The sequence below is a fragment of the Notamacropus eugenii genome, chromosome 1, assembly GCF_028372415.1.
Source record: "Notamacropus eugenii isolate mMacEug1 chromosome 1, mMacEug1.pri_v2, whole genome shotgun sequence".
Taxonomy (NCBI): domain Eukaryota; kingdom Metazoa; phylum Chordata; class Mammalia; order Diprotodontia; family Macropodidae; genus Notamacropus; species Notamacropus eugenii.
In genome coordinates, this window is record NC_092872.1 from 296,614,299 (window position 1) to 296,631,373 (window position 17,075).

General features: G+C 38.9%; 1 protein-coding gene across 1 annotated transcript; it reads right to left on the reverse strand.

Moving 5' to 3' along the window:
• Positions 1 to 254: 254 nt before the first annotated feature.
• LOC140517193 (disintegrin and metalloproteinase domain-containing protein 20-like) lies at positions 255 to 5,701 on the reverse strand. The gene is made up of 3 exons (XM_072628226.1): positions 5,569 to 5,701; positions 1,096 to 1,202; positions 255 to 1,010 (listed from the first exon to the last, which is right to left on the reverse strand). The coding sequence occupies exons 1-3, from the start codon at positions 5,699 to 5,701 to the stop codon at positions 255 to 257; spliced, it is 996 nt and encodes a 331-aa protein (XP_072484327.1).
• Between the last annotated feature and the right edge of the window lie 11,374 nt (positions 5,702 to 17,075).

The following is a 17,075-nucleotide window of genomic DNA, read 5'->3' on the forward strand; positions in this document are numbered from 1 at the left end:
TAGCACATATGTGTCAGCTGGGCACTAAGGTGAAACTCCATTGCAGTACTCTGGAAGGTCACAGTTGCCAATGTGAGCTCTACATAATTGTCCTGCCGGAACAACCTTACAGTCTTTACAACAAGGACCTATGGAACAGTCAGCACCAGGAGACAGCCTACAATCGGTTTGGCAACAATGATCCTGCTCGCAATCCTTTTCTGGCCCACAGTCACATTCTTCTCCATTTTCTACCATCCTATTACCACAGTGACTTAAAAAGTAGACTTGTTCTTCTGGGGGGGGGGGTCAACCAAACAATGCGTATCATTGTTTAATTGTTTGTAAAAGTAATCATAGCTACAGTTACTGAAGGTTTCTACTTTAACTCTATTAGTACTCATGGTGCAATTTTTCCCTTTACGATAGCAGTTCTCCCCATCATGATGCAAGCCCAGGTTATGACCGAGTTCATGTGCAAAAAGGGCAGCAAATAAAATCAAGCTGTTGTTGGTGAAAGAGAGAAGAGCCATGGCATGATTTTCACTACAAATATTTCCTGCATAGCCTAAACCAAGGTAGATGCCGTGTGAGTTATAGGCAATTAGATGCACAGCATCATACCGCAAGCGTCCTGGAAGAGTTTTCTGTTGCCACATCTGAAAATCCAAAGCAACTGTCCACATAGGACCTATGATGTCAATTAGATTACCCTGAGTCCATATTTCTAGGCCCAGCAAAAATATATGAATTCGCAGTGGATCATATAGGATGTCAGCTATATGAACTACGTTTAAAACTTGCTCTACCACTTTTGTTTTGTTTTGATTTAAGAAGATAAATCGTTCATGGTCTACCACAACAGCCAGCTCCACAAATCTAGTGGGTGCCCAAGTGTCCCCCTTGGTTAGGGTTTCTGGCATTATGTCTGACGGTCCTTGAAAGCTGTGATGATTTAATTCCTCCTCAGTTGTGGCACATTTCATTTTAAGTCCACTGTCCTCCAATTTCTCCAAACTATATACTACATGCTGAAAAGGTGGAGAGGGGCTCAATCTCATAGGTGAGATTCTCCATCTTCAGCATCCCACAAAGGCCTCCAGAACAGGTGCTTACAGCCACCACAGACTCGGGGATGCCCTCCACAACACCCTGGTAATAGCAGTCATCCGGGATGAAGGGCAGGTCCCTTGTGAGAACTTGTTGGTCATTGTAGCTGAACACTGGGAAGTGTCAGGGCATCCAGAGCTTTCTAACTTTCAGGTGCACCACTCATTTCCGACCCTCGATGTATAGAATGTATGTATGCCTTCCTGACATCTCTGGGACGCCAGCTTGGGGAAGCATCTTCCAGGGAATCACCACTTCATAGAAGGTGAAGCGCCAGCCTGACCAGGGTTGGAGGCAGTCTGTGGGGGCCAGAAGCACCTCAAGGTTGAGCACCAGCAGAAGGGCTCTCCCTGCCACCTCCATGAGCATTCTCCAACCCGAGGTACAACAAGAACTAGAACCGCAAGGTGGGTCCAGAGCTGAAACTGCGGCTGCGAGCAAGAGCTGATTCAGGGAGTCCAAAGTTCAGAAGCTGAAACTGAGCCGCTCGGCTGTGCCCCTACCAGTCAGACAGCGTCCAGCTTCTGGCAGCGAACCCCTCAGAATCTTGGGTGGTTACTGACCTAGCCCGTGGCTGGACTGGACAGATGTCAGTCCCAACTCCCTCCCATCCGTCCTCCCTCTGTGCCCCTCCTCCTCCTCGATCCTCCCAAAGGTCACAGGTTCAGAACCCCGGGGCAGGAAAGAAAGGGTAATGACTAAGATAAGGATTAATTGGTATATGGCAATTTCTTTCCCAGCTGTAGGGTCATAGTGCAAAGCAATTTTTAAACTTTTGATTAAAATTATTTTTCTATTAGGAAGCATTTATTTCTTCCACAACCACTCACCCATCTGAAAGAAAGAGAAAAAGAAAGAAGGAAAGAAAGAAAGAGAGGAAGGAAGGAAGGAAGGAAGGAAGGAAGGAAGGAAGGAAGGAAGGAAGGAAGGAAGGAAGGAAGGAAGAAGGAAGGAAGGAAGGAAGGAAGGAAGGAAGGAAGGAAGGAAGGAAGGAAGGAAGAAAAAGAAAGAGAAAGTCATACCCTTAAGGTAGACTTAGGATGCAGAATAAGACCTATTTTGGCACATGATCAGTGTAAGAATTTATTTTTCTCGATTCTTATTTGGTCCTGTCCCTAAATAGGTCTCCATCTGCACCCCCAGTCAAACCCTTCTTTTTCAAGAGATGGGTCACAGATTTTATCGTGGTTCCTTTGTAATCATGGAGCTGAAAGGGACCATAGGGTTCATCTCTTACTCTTTACAAGGGAGGCAACTACAACCCATTAAAATGAAATGATTTGTTCCACAGATAAGTGACAGAACTGGGATTTGAATTCTGGTCTCTAAGATATAGCTTTTTTGGCTATATTAACCTTATTCTAAGGTAGAGCTCAAAGACTGTATGAGGGAAAGATAATGATGATAATAAAACAATAATATAAGAATCATGATAGCTAGTATTTAGTGTTTTAAGGTCTGCAAAGCACTTTATACGTGTGCTCATTTGATTCGATAAAACAATAATAGCTAGAATTTATATAGCACTTTAATTTTTGCCATATGCTTTATAGTTTATCTCATTTAATCCTCACAACAATCCTGTGAAGTGGGAATTATTATTATCCCCTTTTTACAGATGAGGAAACTGAGGCTGAGAGACTTGCCTAAAGTCAAACAGCTAATGAGTGTCTGAGGCAGAATTTCAACTCAGTTCTTCCTGACTCCAAGTCAAGTACTCTATACATTGTTACAAATAACTACCTAGAAATGTCATTACATAAGTATTAATTCCTGCCCTTATCTATTTGGATACTCTTTTTCAATCACATATACAGATTTGTTCATAATGTCTCTGTATATGACAACCCATTCATACCTCATTCTGTGAGATTCTGATCTATTTCCCTTAAATACTTCCTTAGAGGATCAACCCAAAGTCTTCGTTTAGGTCTTATTTAACATTTAATGGATGCCCATCCAACACTTTTACTATCTATTTATTATCCCATACTCTTGATCATCCCACCTCCTTTTCTGATCATAAATCTCTAGGATGTTTTCTTTACCTCACATACAATGAATGTCTTCATTACTTTTTAAGTAAACTGCAATTTTGATTTTTTTTAAATGTCACTTTTCCTGATTTATAGTAATATAGCATCATTGGAATAATACTGGTGTTTATTTTTTTTAGGGGGTTTTGGAGTTAGAGATCAGCTTTGAATCATTGAAACAGCTGTATAATTCCTGAAATTCAATTCAGTCTTCAGTGTTCCTCTTCTTTAATTCTAGAGATACTGACAGATGAATTCAATGGGTTGCCCATCCAGTGGCATGGAACGATCTAGACAATAGGCAATGGTTCTTGTTGAGGGGCCATATTATTTGGAGGTTTGATGCAGTTACCACAATATGATCTGGAAAAAGGAGGATCAAAGGAATTTTATCTTCTATAGGGATCCAGCTTCCATTTGGACTCTACATAGGATTTCCTCCATGGTGTGTATGGTATGTGCCTTAGTTAGGAAAGTTCAATATAAAAAAAGTCAGGAGAGTCAATCATATAATAACAAAATCAATAATATTGATTAAGCAAAATAAAATCAAAAAAATAACAAGATTGTTAAAGTCTCTACTGATTTATATCAAGAGAGACAGAAAAAAGTCTTTGATAAAATTGATACTTATATAGCTTTAAATCACTAAAATATCCAATAATGGAAGGATTTTTATTTATAATACATAATATTTATTTGAATCCAAGAAAACCTTGAGACTCAACAAAATAATTCATCACAATAATAGATAGCCTCAACAAAAGAAAGTAGAACATAAGATTAAGTCAGAAAGTCATCTATCTATCTATCTATCTATCTATATATCACTAACAAAATACAGAAAATTGATAGGAAATATCATTTATGAATGTTTGGTATGTAATAGGTATATTGTGTTGTTTTAAATGTATGCTGTATGATTGTGTGTCTGTTGTGTTAGATAAAAAACAAATGACCATTGCCCATTTGGGATGATTCATATGGGCACAAGTAATATTGTTATTTAAAACTATCGTCAAAGATTATGGAGTTTTGAACAAGAAACCGAAAATTTTGGGGGTCGAAATTGTGTTTTACTCACTGTTGTCCATCAAAACCAATTGACATAGAAGAAAAAATTGATTTAGGAAATAACTAGCTGGCTAAGAAAGTGGCTGCTGAGAGTGGGATTTAAACTTCTGAATCATGCTTAAAATATAAGTGTAAAGATGGGGGTCACTGAGTTAGTTGATCAATTGCCCCACTCCAATACCTTAATCATGTGAGAATACTTTTCTATTGAGTCCATCAATCAAAGACTTTAGACTCAGTGTGGAAAAAGTCCTGAGTCAGCTGGAGTAATGTTGCATAGGAAATGTATTCAGATTAGCTGAGGAAACTTCCTCACCCCCTGCGCATTGTTTGTAAAATATTACATCAGTTTGGGCCCAAGACATTTGAGTGTCTTAGAATAGATGTGAAAAACCAAAAGTGCTGGGCACCCTAGGGTACTCACCTATTAAGAGCTATGTAAGTACAGTCATAAAATGACAATTTTTTTGGCAATATTAAAGGAAGGATTAAAAATTGGAGAGGAATTGGAATGTATATGGTTGAATCATACAAATAAAGATGACAATATTATTTAGATTAGTGTATAGATTTAACACAATACCTATCCAAATACTACTGAGATACTTCATAGAATTAGATAAAATAATCTAAAAGTTTATAAGGGAAAGCTTTTTTTTTTTTGCCTTTACAAATATTTAATCCTCTCAACAACCCCATAAGGGAGGTGTTATTATATGTCCTATTCACTATGCCAGCAGTTCCCTCCTAATTATAGAGAGTACCCACAGTGATGAAATTGTCAATGCATTCAAATTCTGAAGCATATGATGTGAGATAGAGCTCTCGTTCCATTATTCATTGTATTTTTACCCAATTCCCCCATCATAGTCATTTTTTTTATCAAATAATGAACTTTTTCTTAAGCATTTTATAAATTTTATACTTCTAAAACATTTGTCCATTGTATGCATTTGGTGCCCTTTTGTCATCCAATCCATTTCACTGCTCTCTATTTCTGGTTTTGTTTTTCATCCATTAACAGATAGTTCTAATAATAACTGCTTTACAGTATAATTTGAGACTAAGTGGTACAGACTTCCCTTTTTTATTTTCTTATAAATGCCTTTACCTTAAAAAATGTTCTCCTATATAAAATTTTCAATTATTTTATCTAATTCTACGAAGGTACCAGACCTACGTGTCTTCATAATTCTATAAGGATCCAGTGGGATAACATATGTACTATACTTTGCAAATCTCAAAGTAGTAGATAAATACTAGCCATTGTTATCACTACTGCTGCTACTACTACTACTACTACTACTACTACTACTACTACTACTACTACTACTACTACTACTACTATTGCTGCTGCTGCTATTATTACTACTGCTACTGCTGTTGTAGTATTTATTATTACTACCACTGCTGCTATCATCACCACCACCACCACTACTGCTACTAAGACAACCACCATCACAACTGCCATTACTACTACCATTGAGTACCACTACTACCATCACCACTATTCCTATTCCCACCACCACTAGTAACACCACTACCCTTACTCCTATTCCCACCACCACCACCATCACTTACTACTACTACCACTACCACCACCACTATTAACCACCACCACCACTATGCAATTTTCCAAATGCCATTCAGCCCAGTTTCTTCCTTCTATTCAATTCTCATCTCAGTTCTTTTCTCTGTAGTGAATACCCAAGAGATATGTATAGATCCTAAATCTAGTCTGACCAAGACCCAGTCATGCCTCTTCCCCCTGACAATCATCCACAGAGTCACAGATGCCAGCCCCCAACCAGAGGCACAAAGGCTAAGCTATCCTGACTGGTAAGATATCTAGTCAGCCCCAGATCCAAGTATATTTCTTTGGGTTGACTATCATCTCCTTTGTAGTCCTGCTACCAGGCTACTACTGGATTTATTCCCCATGACCATGATGTTGCAATTGTTGGGAGTATACTATTTCTAGTTGACTCCCTCTTCAAATATGCCTATTCATACCAGGCATCTTCTTCCCTGGTTTTCTGCCTACAGCTGCCACTGCCCAGGAATTCCTGCCTTGGGTCTATGCTATTCTGATTAGTGAAAGGCTACTACATGTAGTCTACCCCATACCTATCCATAGGACTTTGAGGTAGGTAAAAATAGTAAAATGGTACAGGTGATATTTTTTGACTTATGCATAAAATGGATTTAACTGAGGCAGAGTTGTTTGAAGTCATCAGCCTCCTCTCTTCCAGAGTCATCAAAGTCCAGTGGCAAAACAAAAGCAGGGATGACTCATGACGACCCAGGATGCAATGGATAACCCTGGAGTCTTTGGTGCTTGGCCAAACTCTAAGTACTCCACAGCACTTGCTTCAGCCACCTTCATGGCCTTTGGAACAAATTGTTCTAATCCTCCCATTCTGCTAGGGGAAGTCTTCATGTGTTTGGGGCAGACATCCCCCTAATTCAGTGACAGGTTTGAGACTCTTAAGTTACCCTCTACTTGATTTAACCCATCTGCCAAAATAGTTTTACTAGGATGTGGCCACTACACATGCTACAGCTTTTTGGAGCCACAGGTGAGAGTTGGGTGAATCAGGTGAATACCAAAGGTAAATGAGCAACCCTGAAAAGGGCTCAGCAGCCCTCACATCAGAGGTACTAGTCTTCTCTGAACATTCTACATCCCAACAGAGAAAGGTATAAGAAGATTGGAAAAGGAGGGAGGGGGGAAGAAATAGATTATGAAGAATTGTGAATGCCAAATAGAGGATTTTACATTTGATCCTGGAGACAACAGGGATCCCTTGGTGTTTGTTGGCTAGGTAGTTGATATTGATTGGATTTGTGTTTTTGGAAATCACTTTCATGGTTAAATAGAAGATGGATTGAAGTACAGAGAGACTTGAGGCAGGCAGACCCATCAGCAGGCTATTACAATAGTCCAGGCATGAGGTAATGAAGGTCTGAACCAAGGTGTCAGAGAAGAGAAGGGGGCATATAGGAGAGATGTTGTAAAGACAAAATCGATAGGCCTTGGCCACAGATTGGATATGGTGGGGGGTGAGAGAGAGTGAGAAATTCAGGATGAAACCTTAGTTGTAAGCCTGGAAGATTGGGAGGACAGTGGTGCCCTTGAGAATAAAAGCCAAGTTTGGGAGAAGGGGCAAGGGTTAAAGGAGCAGGTGATGGGTTCCCCTGGTAACTTCCAAGGAAAGCAAGGCTCAGTACTGTAAGACATATGTCTGAGAAATCAAAGCAATATCCGTATTAGCTACTGAGCAGTGAACCTTGAAGAGAGTGACTCTACCATCTGTCTCCCTCTTCCTTTGACTGAATGTGTAGGGGTCTCTCTTCCCCAAACCCAACCGAAATGGTGAACTGAAAGCATATGTCAATATAATTGTTGGCTTAAGCCAATCTGAGCCTGGGCCTTTGTTGGTGTTAATTTCATAAAGGTTGGCTACTCAGGAGTAATCCTGAGATGGAAGTTTCCAGATTTGGAGGAAACCTTGGTAGTTTAAGAAATCTGGAGATCCTGGGTCCCTCATTTAGAGGTAACTGGCAGAAGGATAAGTTTCTACATCAAAGAGGTTGACCACCAGCGGGACAATGCCATGCTGAAGGCTGTAGAAAGAAACTCAAAGAAAAAAGAGACCTCCATTTTTGCCTGTCACTTTCAAAGTGTTCCTGAAATATCTATATGATGATTGTTTTTTTCATAGATAGATTATTTTTACCTCAGCAACCAACATACTTTCAGAGACTACTAATTCATTTCCTCAAGTCTTGTGGTGGCTTTGAGATTCCATCAATACCAGAATTCACATAGGTGGCAACCCTTGCCTGCCTTCTTACCCTCTTCCTGTCAGTTGCCATCCCATCTGATGCAGAAAGTGTGTGTATGTGTGTGTGTGTGTGTGTGTGTGTGTGTGTGTGTGCATGCGTGTGTGGATGCAGTGGGACACAGAAGGAGAGCATTATTCTGGGCCTTCTCTCAATAACCTTTGCAATTCGGGAATAATTCCGAAAGGTGCTAAAGGATGTTAGAACAATTAAGACTGGTTGCTAAGGGGAGGTGGTGTGTCTAAATTCTTCTTGGGTTAACACCTGTGTTATTTTCCTTTTACATAGTCTAAAGAGTGAGGAAGAGGCTGGCTGGTCAGTCTGAAACTCTCCCAAAATTAGCTGCGCCGAACATGGGATCCACTAGATGGCAGCATGAGCTCTGAAGATCTTAGACATAGGCACAATTTAAATTTGTAATTGAGGAGAGTGTTAGGGAGAGGAAAGGTGATTTACCCTTGTTGAGGGGTGTATGAGTATATGGAATAGCAGGATCCTTCATGGGAAAACTAAGAAAAAAGAAAGACCTCCTCCAGTTTTTCTCAACTTTCAAAGAGTTCCTGAAATATGTATACACTGATTTTTTTTTGATGAGTTGAATCTTTTTTACTTTAACAACCAGCATAATTTCACAGCCTTCTTTAACTTCCAATTGAAGTTGGTGTATTTGAGATATCATCAGGGTCAATATTCCATCTCCTCACAGGTCACAGCTCCAGTGTCATTCTGATCCGTTTTTTGTTATCAGTCCTCTTTCCAAACACCTTAGCTCTGAGTTCCCATCATCCTCAACCAGAAGAGCCAGCTAGGTGGCACAGTGTTTGGAGTACTGGACCTGCAATCAGGAAGACCAGAGTTCAAGTATAGCCTTAGATACTAGCTGTATCACCTTGGGCAAGCCACTTAACCTCTGTCTGCCTCAGTTTCTTCAACTGCAAAATGGACATAAAATAGCATCTACCTCCCAGGGCTGTTATGGAGATGAAATGAGCTAAATATGTGTAAAGCACTTAGCACCAGTGCCTAGCTAGTAATTTGTTGAAATCCATCAAGGTAAATGTTTTGTAAATGCAAGTTTCTTTCCTTCCTGACAGTGCCAGGGACTTCAGTGGTAAGAACTTTCTTTTCCAGGGCTTCCATAGATGTGGCTGTTCGAGAGACAGAGGCTGACAAGTGCTAGGTCCCTTCTCCACAAGAATTGATTCCCTAAGATGTCTTTAAAAGTTGGACTGTAAGCAGGGCCAGTGTATGCCCATGTGGCGCAGGGTATGGGGTGTGTGTGTGGTGGGGCTGCTATTCACAGAGCTCTTGCTTGGATTGGAAATCTTAGATTGTGCCTATCAGGGGATAATCAGGGGAGGTGTAGTTTGAATTATCCTACATGTGCCTCTTCCTGTCTGTCCCTCACCATGCCTTGCTGCTCCAGCTAGGCTGATTTACCTGCCTTGTAGGTGGCAGTTGGTTGACAGTTGGTAGGAAGAGTGATATACTTATTCATAGGAGTTGAACCCATGGATGATGACTATGGAGGTTATACTGGAAGCAAAGCTAAGGGTTTGGGGGGCGGGGGCATCTTATTCCCCAGTTAGTAATTGATGTTATCTGTGGCAAAGGTTTTCTATTCGATTTGCTTCCACCAATTATGGTTGCAGAGGCTAGGCCAGAAGTAAGGTCAGTGGTCAGCATGAGAATGGGGAGGAAATGTTATTTCCCAAGTCTCTTGGGTTCAGGGCATTGGGCTGTCTCCATAGGCTCTAAAGAGAAGTGGTTGTCAAAGTGATGGTAGTGGTTTGGCTCACCTGGCATAAGGATACAGAGGAAGAAGAGGAAACAATTTTGAGGGATGGGGTTGAAGAAAAGAATAGAGTATTTTTAAATATTGAAATACTTTAAATACTTTTAAAATTTTGTTATTAATTCATTTATTTCTAGTTTTCAACATTCATATCCACAAGATTTTGAGTTCCAAATTTTCTCCCCTCTGCCCACCCCAAGACAGCATGCATTCTGATTACCCCTTCCCCCAAATTGCCCTCTCTTCTATCATACCCTTCCCTTCTCTTATCCCTTTCTGCCTCTATTTTCTTATATGGCAAATTAGATTTCTTTACCCCATTGCCTGTATGTCTTATTTCCCAGTTGCATGGAAAAAGAATTTTTAACATTTGTTTTTAAAACTTTGAGTTCCAACTTCTCCCTTTTCCTCCCTCCCCACCCACCCTCATTGAGAAGGCTAGCAATTCATTATAGGTTACACATGTGTAGTCATGCAAAACATTTCCATAACAGTCATGTTATGAAAGACTAACTATATTTCCTCCATCCTCTCCTGCCCCCCATTTATTCTATTTTCTCTTTTGACCCTGCTGCTCCTCAAAAGTGTTTACTTCTAATTACTCCCATCCTCCCATTTACCCTTCCTTCTATCATCCCCCTCTTTAACTCCTTCCCTCTTACTTTCCTGTAATGTAAGATAGATTTGCATACCAAATTGGGTATGCATGTTATTCCCTCCTTAAGCCAAATCCGATGAGAATAAGATTCACTCTTTCCCTCTCAACTTTCCCTCTTCTCCTCCATTGAAAAAGTTTTTACTTGCGTCTTTTATGTGAGAGATAATTTGCCTTATTCTATTTCTCCTTTTCTCCTTCTCCCATTATATTCCTCTCTCACCCCTTAATTTTATTTTTTAGATATCATCCCTTCATATTCAACTCACCCTGTGCCTCTGTTGATAATATACAATCCCTCCAACTACCCTAATACTAAGAAAAGTCTCAAGAGTTACAAATATCTTTCCATGCAGAAATGTAAACAGTTCAACTTTAGTAAGTCCCTTACGATTTCCCTTTTCTGTTTACCATTTCATGCTTCTCTTGATTCTTGTGTTTGAAAGTCAAATTTTTTTATTCAAATCTGGTCTTTTCATCAAGAATACTTGAAAGTCCTCTATTTCATTGAATGAACAATGTTTCCCCTGAAGTATGATACTTAGTTTTGCTGGGTAGGTGATTCTTGGTTTTAATCCTAGCTCCTTTGTCCTTTGGAATATTATATTCCAAGTCTTTCTATCCCTTAATGTAGAAGCTGCTAGATGTTGTGTTATTCTAATTGTGTTTCCACAATACTCAAATTGTTTCTTTCTAGCTGCTTGCAGTATTTTCTCCTTGACCTGGGAGCTCTGGAATTTGGCCATAATAGAAGTTTTCCTTCTGAGATGTCTTTCAAGAGGTGATTGGTAGAGTCTTTCAATATCTATTTTACCTTCTGGTTCTGGAATATCAGGGCAGTTTTCCTTGATAATTTCTTGAAAGATGATGTTGAGGCTCTTTTTTTGATGGCTTTCAGGTAGTCCAATAATTTTTAAATTGTCTCTCCTGGATCTATTTTCCAGGTCAGTTGTTTTTCCAATGAGATATTTCACATTGTCTGCTATTTTTTTCTCATTCCTTTGGTTTTGTTTTATAATTTCTTGATTTTTCATAAAGTCATTAGTTTCCATCTGCTCCACTCTAATCTTTAAGGAATTATTTTCTTCAGTGAAGAATTTGGACCTCCTTTTCCATCTGACCAATTCTGCTTTTTAAGGCATTCTTCTCCTCATTGCCCTTTTGGATCTGTTTTGCCATTTGGGTTAGTTTGTTTTTTAAGGTGTTATTTTCTTCAGCATTTTTTGGGTCCCCTTTAGCAAGCAGTTGACTTTTTTCATAATTTTCTTTCATCACTCTCATTTCTCTTCCCAATTTTTCCTCTACTTCCCTTACTTGATTTTCAAAATCGTTTTTGAGCTTTCCATGGCCTGAGACCAATTCATATTTTTCTGGGAGACTTTGGATGGAGGAGCTTTGACTTTGTTGTCTTCTGTTTGTATATCTTGGTTTTCCTTGCCACAAATGTAAGATTCTGTAGTCTGATTCTTTTTCTGGTTTTCGCTCATTTTCCCAGCCATTTACTTGACTTTTGAGCTCTTTGTCAAGGTAGTTCCCTGCTTCCAGTGGGGGGGAGGTGTACTATCACTGACTCTATCCCCCCACAACCTGCATGCCTAGAGCTCCAGAAACAGCTGCTGCCAATGCCCCTGCTGCTACTGTGGCTGCCCTGGGCTCCTCTACCTCCTCCACCACCTTGGGGTTGGGATCAGAGCATTCTACTCTCTCACACAGGTCCCACAGGTTTTTTCCTACTGACCTTCCAATTTGTCCTCAGCATTTTGTGGTTGTGAAGTCTGGAAACTGGCACAGGTGCCAGAGTCTCAGGCACTCAAAGGCCTGCTCAGGTCCTGTCTGTGCCAGTGTGGCCCACACTAACCGTGCTATCTTAAACACTTTTTAAAATACTTAAGACCACTGCTTAGAAGTAGAACAAAATAATAAAAATACCTGAAATTTGTATAAAGAGTACCTAATGGTTTACAAATCACTTTAAATGTATTACTTTTAAATTAAAAAAATATTATTTATTTTCAGCATTCTTTCCTCTTTAAATTTTGAGTCTCAAATTCTTTCCCTCCTTCCCATCCTCTCTCTTACCCACTGAACAACAACAAGCACTGTTATATCAATTACACATATGAAATCATGCAAAACATATTTTTCTATTACCCATATTTTTTATAAAGAAAGAAAAATAAAGTGAGACAATTATAATTCAATTTGTATTCAGAGTTCATCAGTTCTCTCTTTGGAAGTGGATAGCATGTTTTCCATCATGAGTCCTTTGGATCATTATACTGGCAAGTCTTTCACCATTGATCATCATTTCAACATTGTTATTATAGTGCACAATGATCTCCCAGGTCTCACTTCATTTTGCATCAGTTCATATAGGTCTTGCCATATTTTTCTGAAACCACCCCCTTTGTTATTTCTTATAGCACAATAGTACTCCATCACAACTATATGCCACAGCTTGTTTAGCCATTCCCCAATCGATGAGCAATAATTTTCCTTTTTAAAAAATAATAGTATTTTATTTTTCCAATTACACGTAATGATAGTTTGCAATATTCATTTTTGTAGATTTTGAGTTCCAAATTTTTCTCTCCCTCTTCCCTCCACTCTCCCCAAGACAACAATCAATCTAATACAGGTTATATGTGTACAATCATATTAAACAGATTTCCACATAAGCATGTTGTGAAAAAAGAATCAGAACAAAAGGGAAAAGCCATTAAAAAAACAGTAAACAGAGTATATTTCTATCTGCTTTCAGAATCCATAGTTCTTTCTCTGGATGTGGTTAGCTTTTTCTATCATGAGTCTTTTGGAATTGTCTTGGATCATTGTATTGCTGAGAAGATCTAAGTCTATCATAGCCAATCATCATACAATGTTGCTGTTATTATGTACAATGTTCTCCTGGTTCTGCTAACTTTACTCAGTATCAGTTCATGTAAGTCTTTCCAGGTGTTCCTGAAATTTACCTATTCATCATTTCTTATATGACTATAGTATTCCAATGGGGCAGCTAAGTGGTACAGTGGATAGAGTACCAGTGCAGGAGTCAGGAGGACCTGAGCTCAAATCTCACCTCAGACATTTGACATTCACTAGCTGTGTAACTTTGGGCAAGTCACTTAACCCCAATTGCCTCATTCTGGGTCATCTCTAATCATCCTGATGAATATCTGATCACTGGATTCTGATGGCTGTGGAGGAGAAGTGAGGCTGGTGACCTGCACAGCTCTCCCTCACTCAAAGCAAAGTCCAGTGCAAGTCATTCCATTATTGCTCTGATGGCATGATCTTCTTTAGCAACAAAGGATGAACACACACATAGTATTCCATTATATTCATATATCACAACTTATTCAACCATTGTCCCATTGGTTGGGATGCCCATTGATGGGCATCCTATCAATGTCATATTCTTAGCTACTGCAAAAAAGAACTGCTATAAATATTTTTTGTACATGTCTGTCTTTTCCCCTTTTTTACAATCTCTTTGGGATGCAGACCTAGTAGTGGTATTGCTGAGTCAAAGGGTACTCATTTTTATAGCCTTTGGGCATAGTTCCAAATTGTCCTCCTGAATGGTTGGATCAGTTCACAACTCCAACAACAATGTATTACTGTTTCCAATTTTCCCACACCTCCAACATTTATCATTTTCCTTTATTGTCATATTAGTCAATCTGGTAAGTGGGAGATAGTACCTCAGAGTTATTCTAATTTACATTTCTCAGTCAATGATGAACATTTTTTCATATGAGTAGAGATAGCTTTCATTCTTCCATCTGAAAACTGCCTATTCATATCCTTTGACCATTTATCAACTGATTCCTTCAATTTTCAATTGTTTGCCACCACAAAAAGAGCTCCTATAAATACTTTTGTACAAATAGGTTCTTTATAGACCTAGCAGCAAGTCCTAGCTGAGTCAAAGGATATGCACAGTTTTTACTATACCTATTTTTCCCTCATTCCCTCCAACATTTTCGGTTTATGATAGGTATAAGGTGGTACCTTATAGTTGTTTCAGTTTTCCTGTCTCTAATTAATAGTAATTTAGAGAATTTTTTTCATGTGACTATAGATAGATTTCATTTCTTCTTCTGAAAACTGTTTATATCCTTTGGCCATTTATTAATTGAGGAATGGCTCTTACTTTTTATAAATTTGACTCAGTTCTATGCTTGGTATATATGTGAGAAATGAGGCTTTTATCAGAGAAAGTTGTGGCAATTTTTTTAATATTACTTCATTGTCTATGGTACCTTTTAGCAAAATGTACTTTTCCTGATTATTCCTTTTAATCAGGTCTATTTTTGCTTTTGAGATAGTCTGAGATAGTGATTGCCTTTTTTAGTTCAACTAAAGCATATTAGATTTTGCTTCTGCCCTTTATTTTAACTCTGTGTATGTCTTTCTGTTTCAAGTGTGTCTCTTGTAAACAATATAAAGTTGGGTTCTGGTTTCTAATTCATTCTGTTATCTACTTCCATTTTATGGGTGAGCTCATCCTATTCACATTCACAGTAATGATTACTAAATGTGTGTTTATCTCCATCCCATTTTCTTTTGTCTCCTTCCCTCTCTCTTTTTATCTTGCCCCTCCTCAAAAGTCTGTTTTGCCTATTTAATAACTGTCTTCCCTAATCTGTCCTCCCTTTGGTCATCTTCCCCCTTTCTTTTATCTCCTTCCCCTCCTATTTCCCTATTGTATAAGTTATATTTCTATATACACCTGAATGCATATACACAAATACATACGTATATATATACACACATACATATATATGTATATACATACACATATTTATACACACACACACATATATATGTTTAGTTGAGCCAATTTCAATGAGAGTAAGGTTCACACAATGCCCCCCAAATATTTTTACCTCCACTATACAAGTTTTTCCTTGTGTGCCTCTTTTTTTGTGAGAAAAATTTCCCCATTTTGCCTCTCCCTCCCCCCTGTCTTAGTGCATCACTCCTTCTCACTCCATTGGTGGGGGGATTCCAATATAATCAACTCATATCCATGCCCTCTTTGTTAATTCCTTTTAGCTGGCCTAATAATGATAAATTCCTTAGGAATTAAATGCATCATCTTCTCATATAGGAATGTAAACAGTTTAACTTCATTGAGACCCTTATGATCACTCTTTTGTGTTTATTTTCTTATGCTCCTCTTGAATCTTGTGTCTGAATATCAAATTTTCTTTTTAATTCTGGTCTTTTCATAAAATATGCTCTAAAGTCCTCTATTTCATTAAATATCCATCCTCCACAAAGGATTATGCTCAGTTTTGTTGGGTAATTTATTATTGGTTACAAACTTAGCTCCTTTGCCCTCTGGAATATCACATTCTAAGTCCTCTGCTCCTTCATCATGGAAGCCACTAAATCTTGTGTGATCTTGACTGTGGCTCCACAATATTTGAATTATTTCTTTCTGGCTACTTGAAATATTTTCTCTTTGACCTGGGAGCTCTGGAATTTGGCTATAATGTTCCTGGGAGTTTTCATTTTGGGATCTATTTTGGGAGGTGATTGGTGGATTCTTTCTATTTCTATTTTACCCTCTAAATCTAAGATATTGAGTTTTCCTTGATAATTTCTTGAAATTTTTTTCTAGCTCTTTCTTTGATCATGGCTTTCAGGTAGTCCAATAATTCTTAAATTTTGTCTCCTCGATCCAATTTCCAGGCCAGTTGTTTTTTCCAACGAGCTGTTTTATGTTTTCTTCTATTTTTCCACTCCTTCAATTTTGTTTGACTGATTCTTGATGTCTTGTAGAGTCATTAGCTTCCACTTACCCAATTCTAATTTTTAATGAATTGTTTTCTTCAGTGTACTTTTTTCTTTCCATTTTGTCAACTGTGTTTTTAAAAGAATTATTCGATTTTTCTTCTACCTCTCTTATTTGACTTTTGAAATCCTTCCTGAGCTCTTCCAAGAAGGTTTTTTGGGTTGGAGACCAGTTCATATTCCCCTTTGAAGTTTTAGATGTGGGCATATTGTGGGTATATTGTTGTCCTCTCCTGAATTTGTGTTTTGATCTTCCCTGCCACCAAGATATTTCTCTATGATCATTGTGTTTCTTTGTTATATTTTGCTCATGTTGCTTAACTTTTTTTCCTGGCATTTAAAGTTGATCTCTGCTTCTGGAGCATAGGGGCACTGTCCCAGGTTTCTTGTGCTGGGGACTAGGGGCCTGGTTACTGGTTTTGTGTGCTGGTGCCTCAGGTGCTGGCAGCTAGAGGTTGTAGGGGTCTGGTAGCTTATTTGGTGTTAAGCTGAAGCTGGTTGATATGTGCCTGATATTGGCACTTGCCTACTCCAGCACCCTGGAACTCCGGATCTTCTGCTGGTTTGCTGAAGTGGGGATTGCTGCTGGCTTGCTGGGATGCCTCCCACCCTATACTGATCTCCTTCAGCTACAACAAGAGGGACCTTTCCCTTAATCCCTCTAATGTTTGCTCATTTTTCAAGCCTATTTCTTGACTTTGAACTTTATGTTAAAATTAGGCTCTGCTCCTCTGGGGGGAAGATGATACTGTCTCAAACCTCAGGCTTTTTTGTG

Excerpts from the sequence above, each read along its gene's own strand:
- LOC140517193 (XM_072628226.1), bottom strand. The coding sequence starts at position 5,701 with ATGGTAGTAGTGGTACTCAATGGTAGTAGTAATGGCAGTTGTGATGGT. Across the intron at positions 1,203-5,568 it reads CTACAACAGCAGTAGCAGTA|TGTTCAGCTACAATGACCAA; the intron begins GTAATAATAGCA and ends GACACTTCCCAG. Across the intron at positions 1,011-1,095 it reads TCCCCGAGTCTGTGGTGGCT|CATGTAGTATATAGTTTGGA; the intron begins GTAAGCACCTGT and ends CCACCTTTTCAG.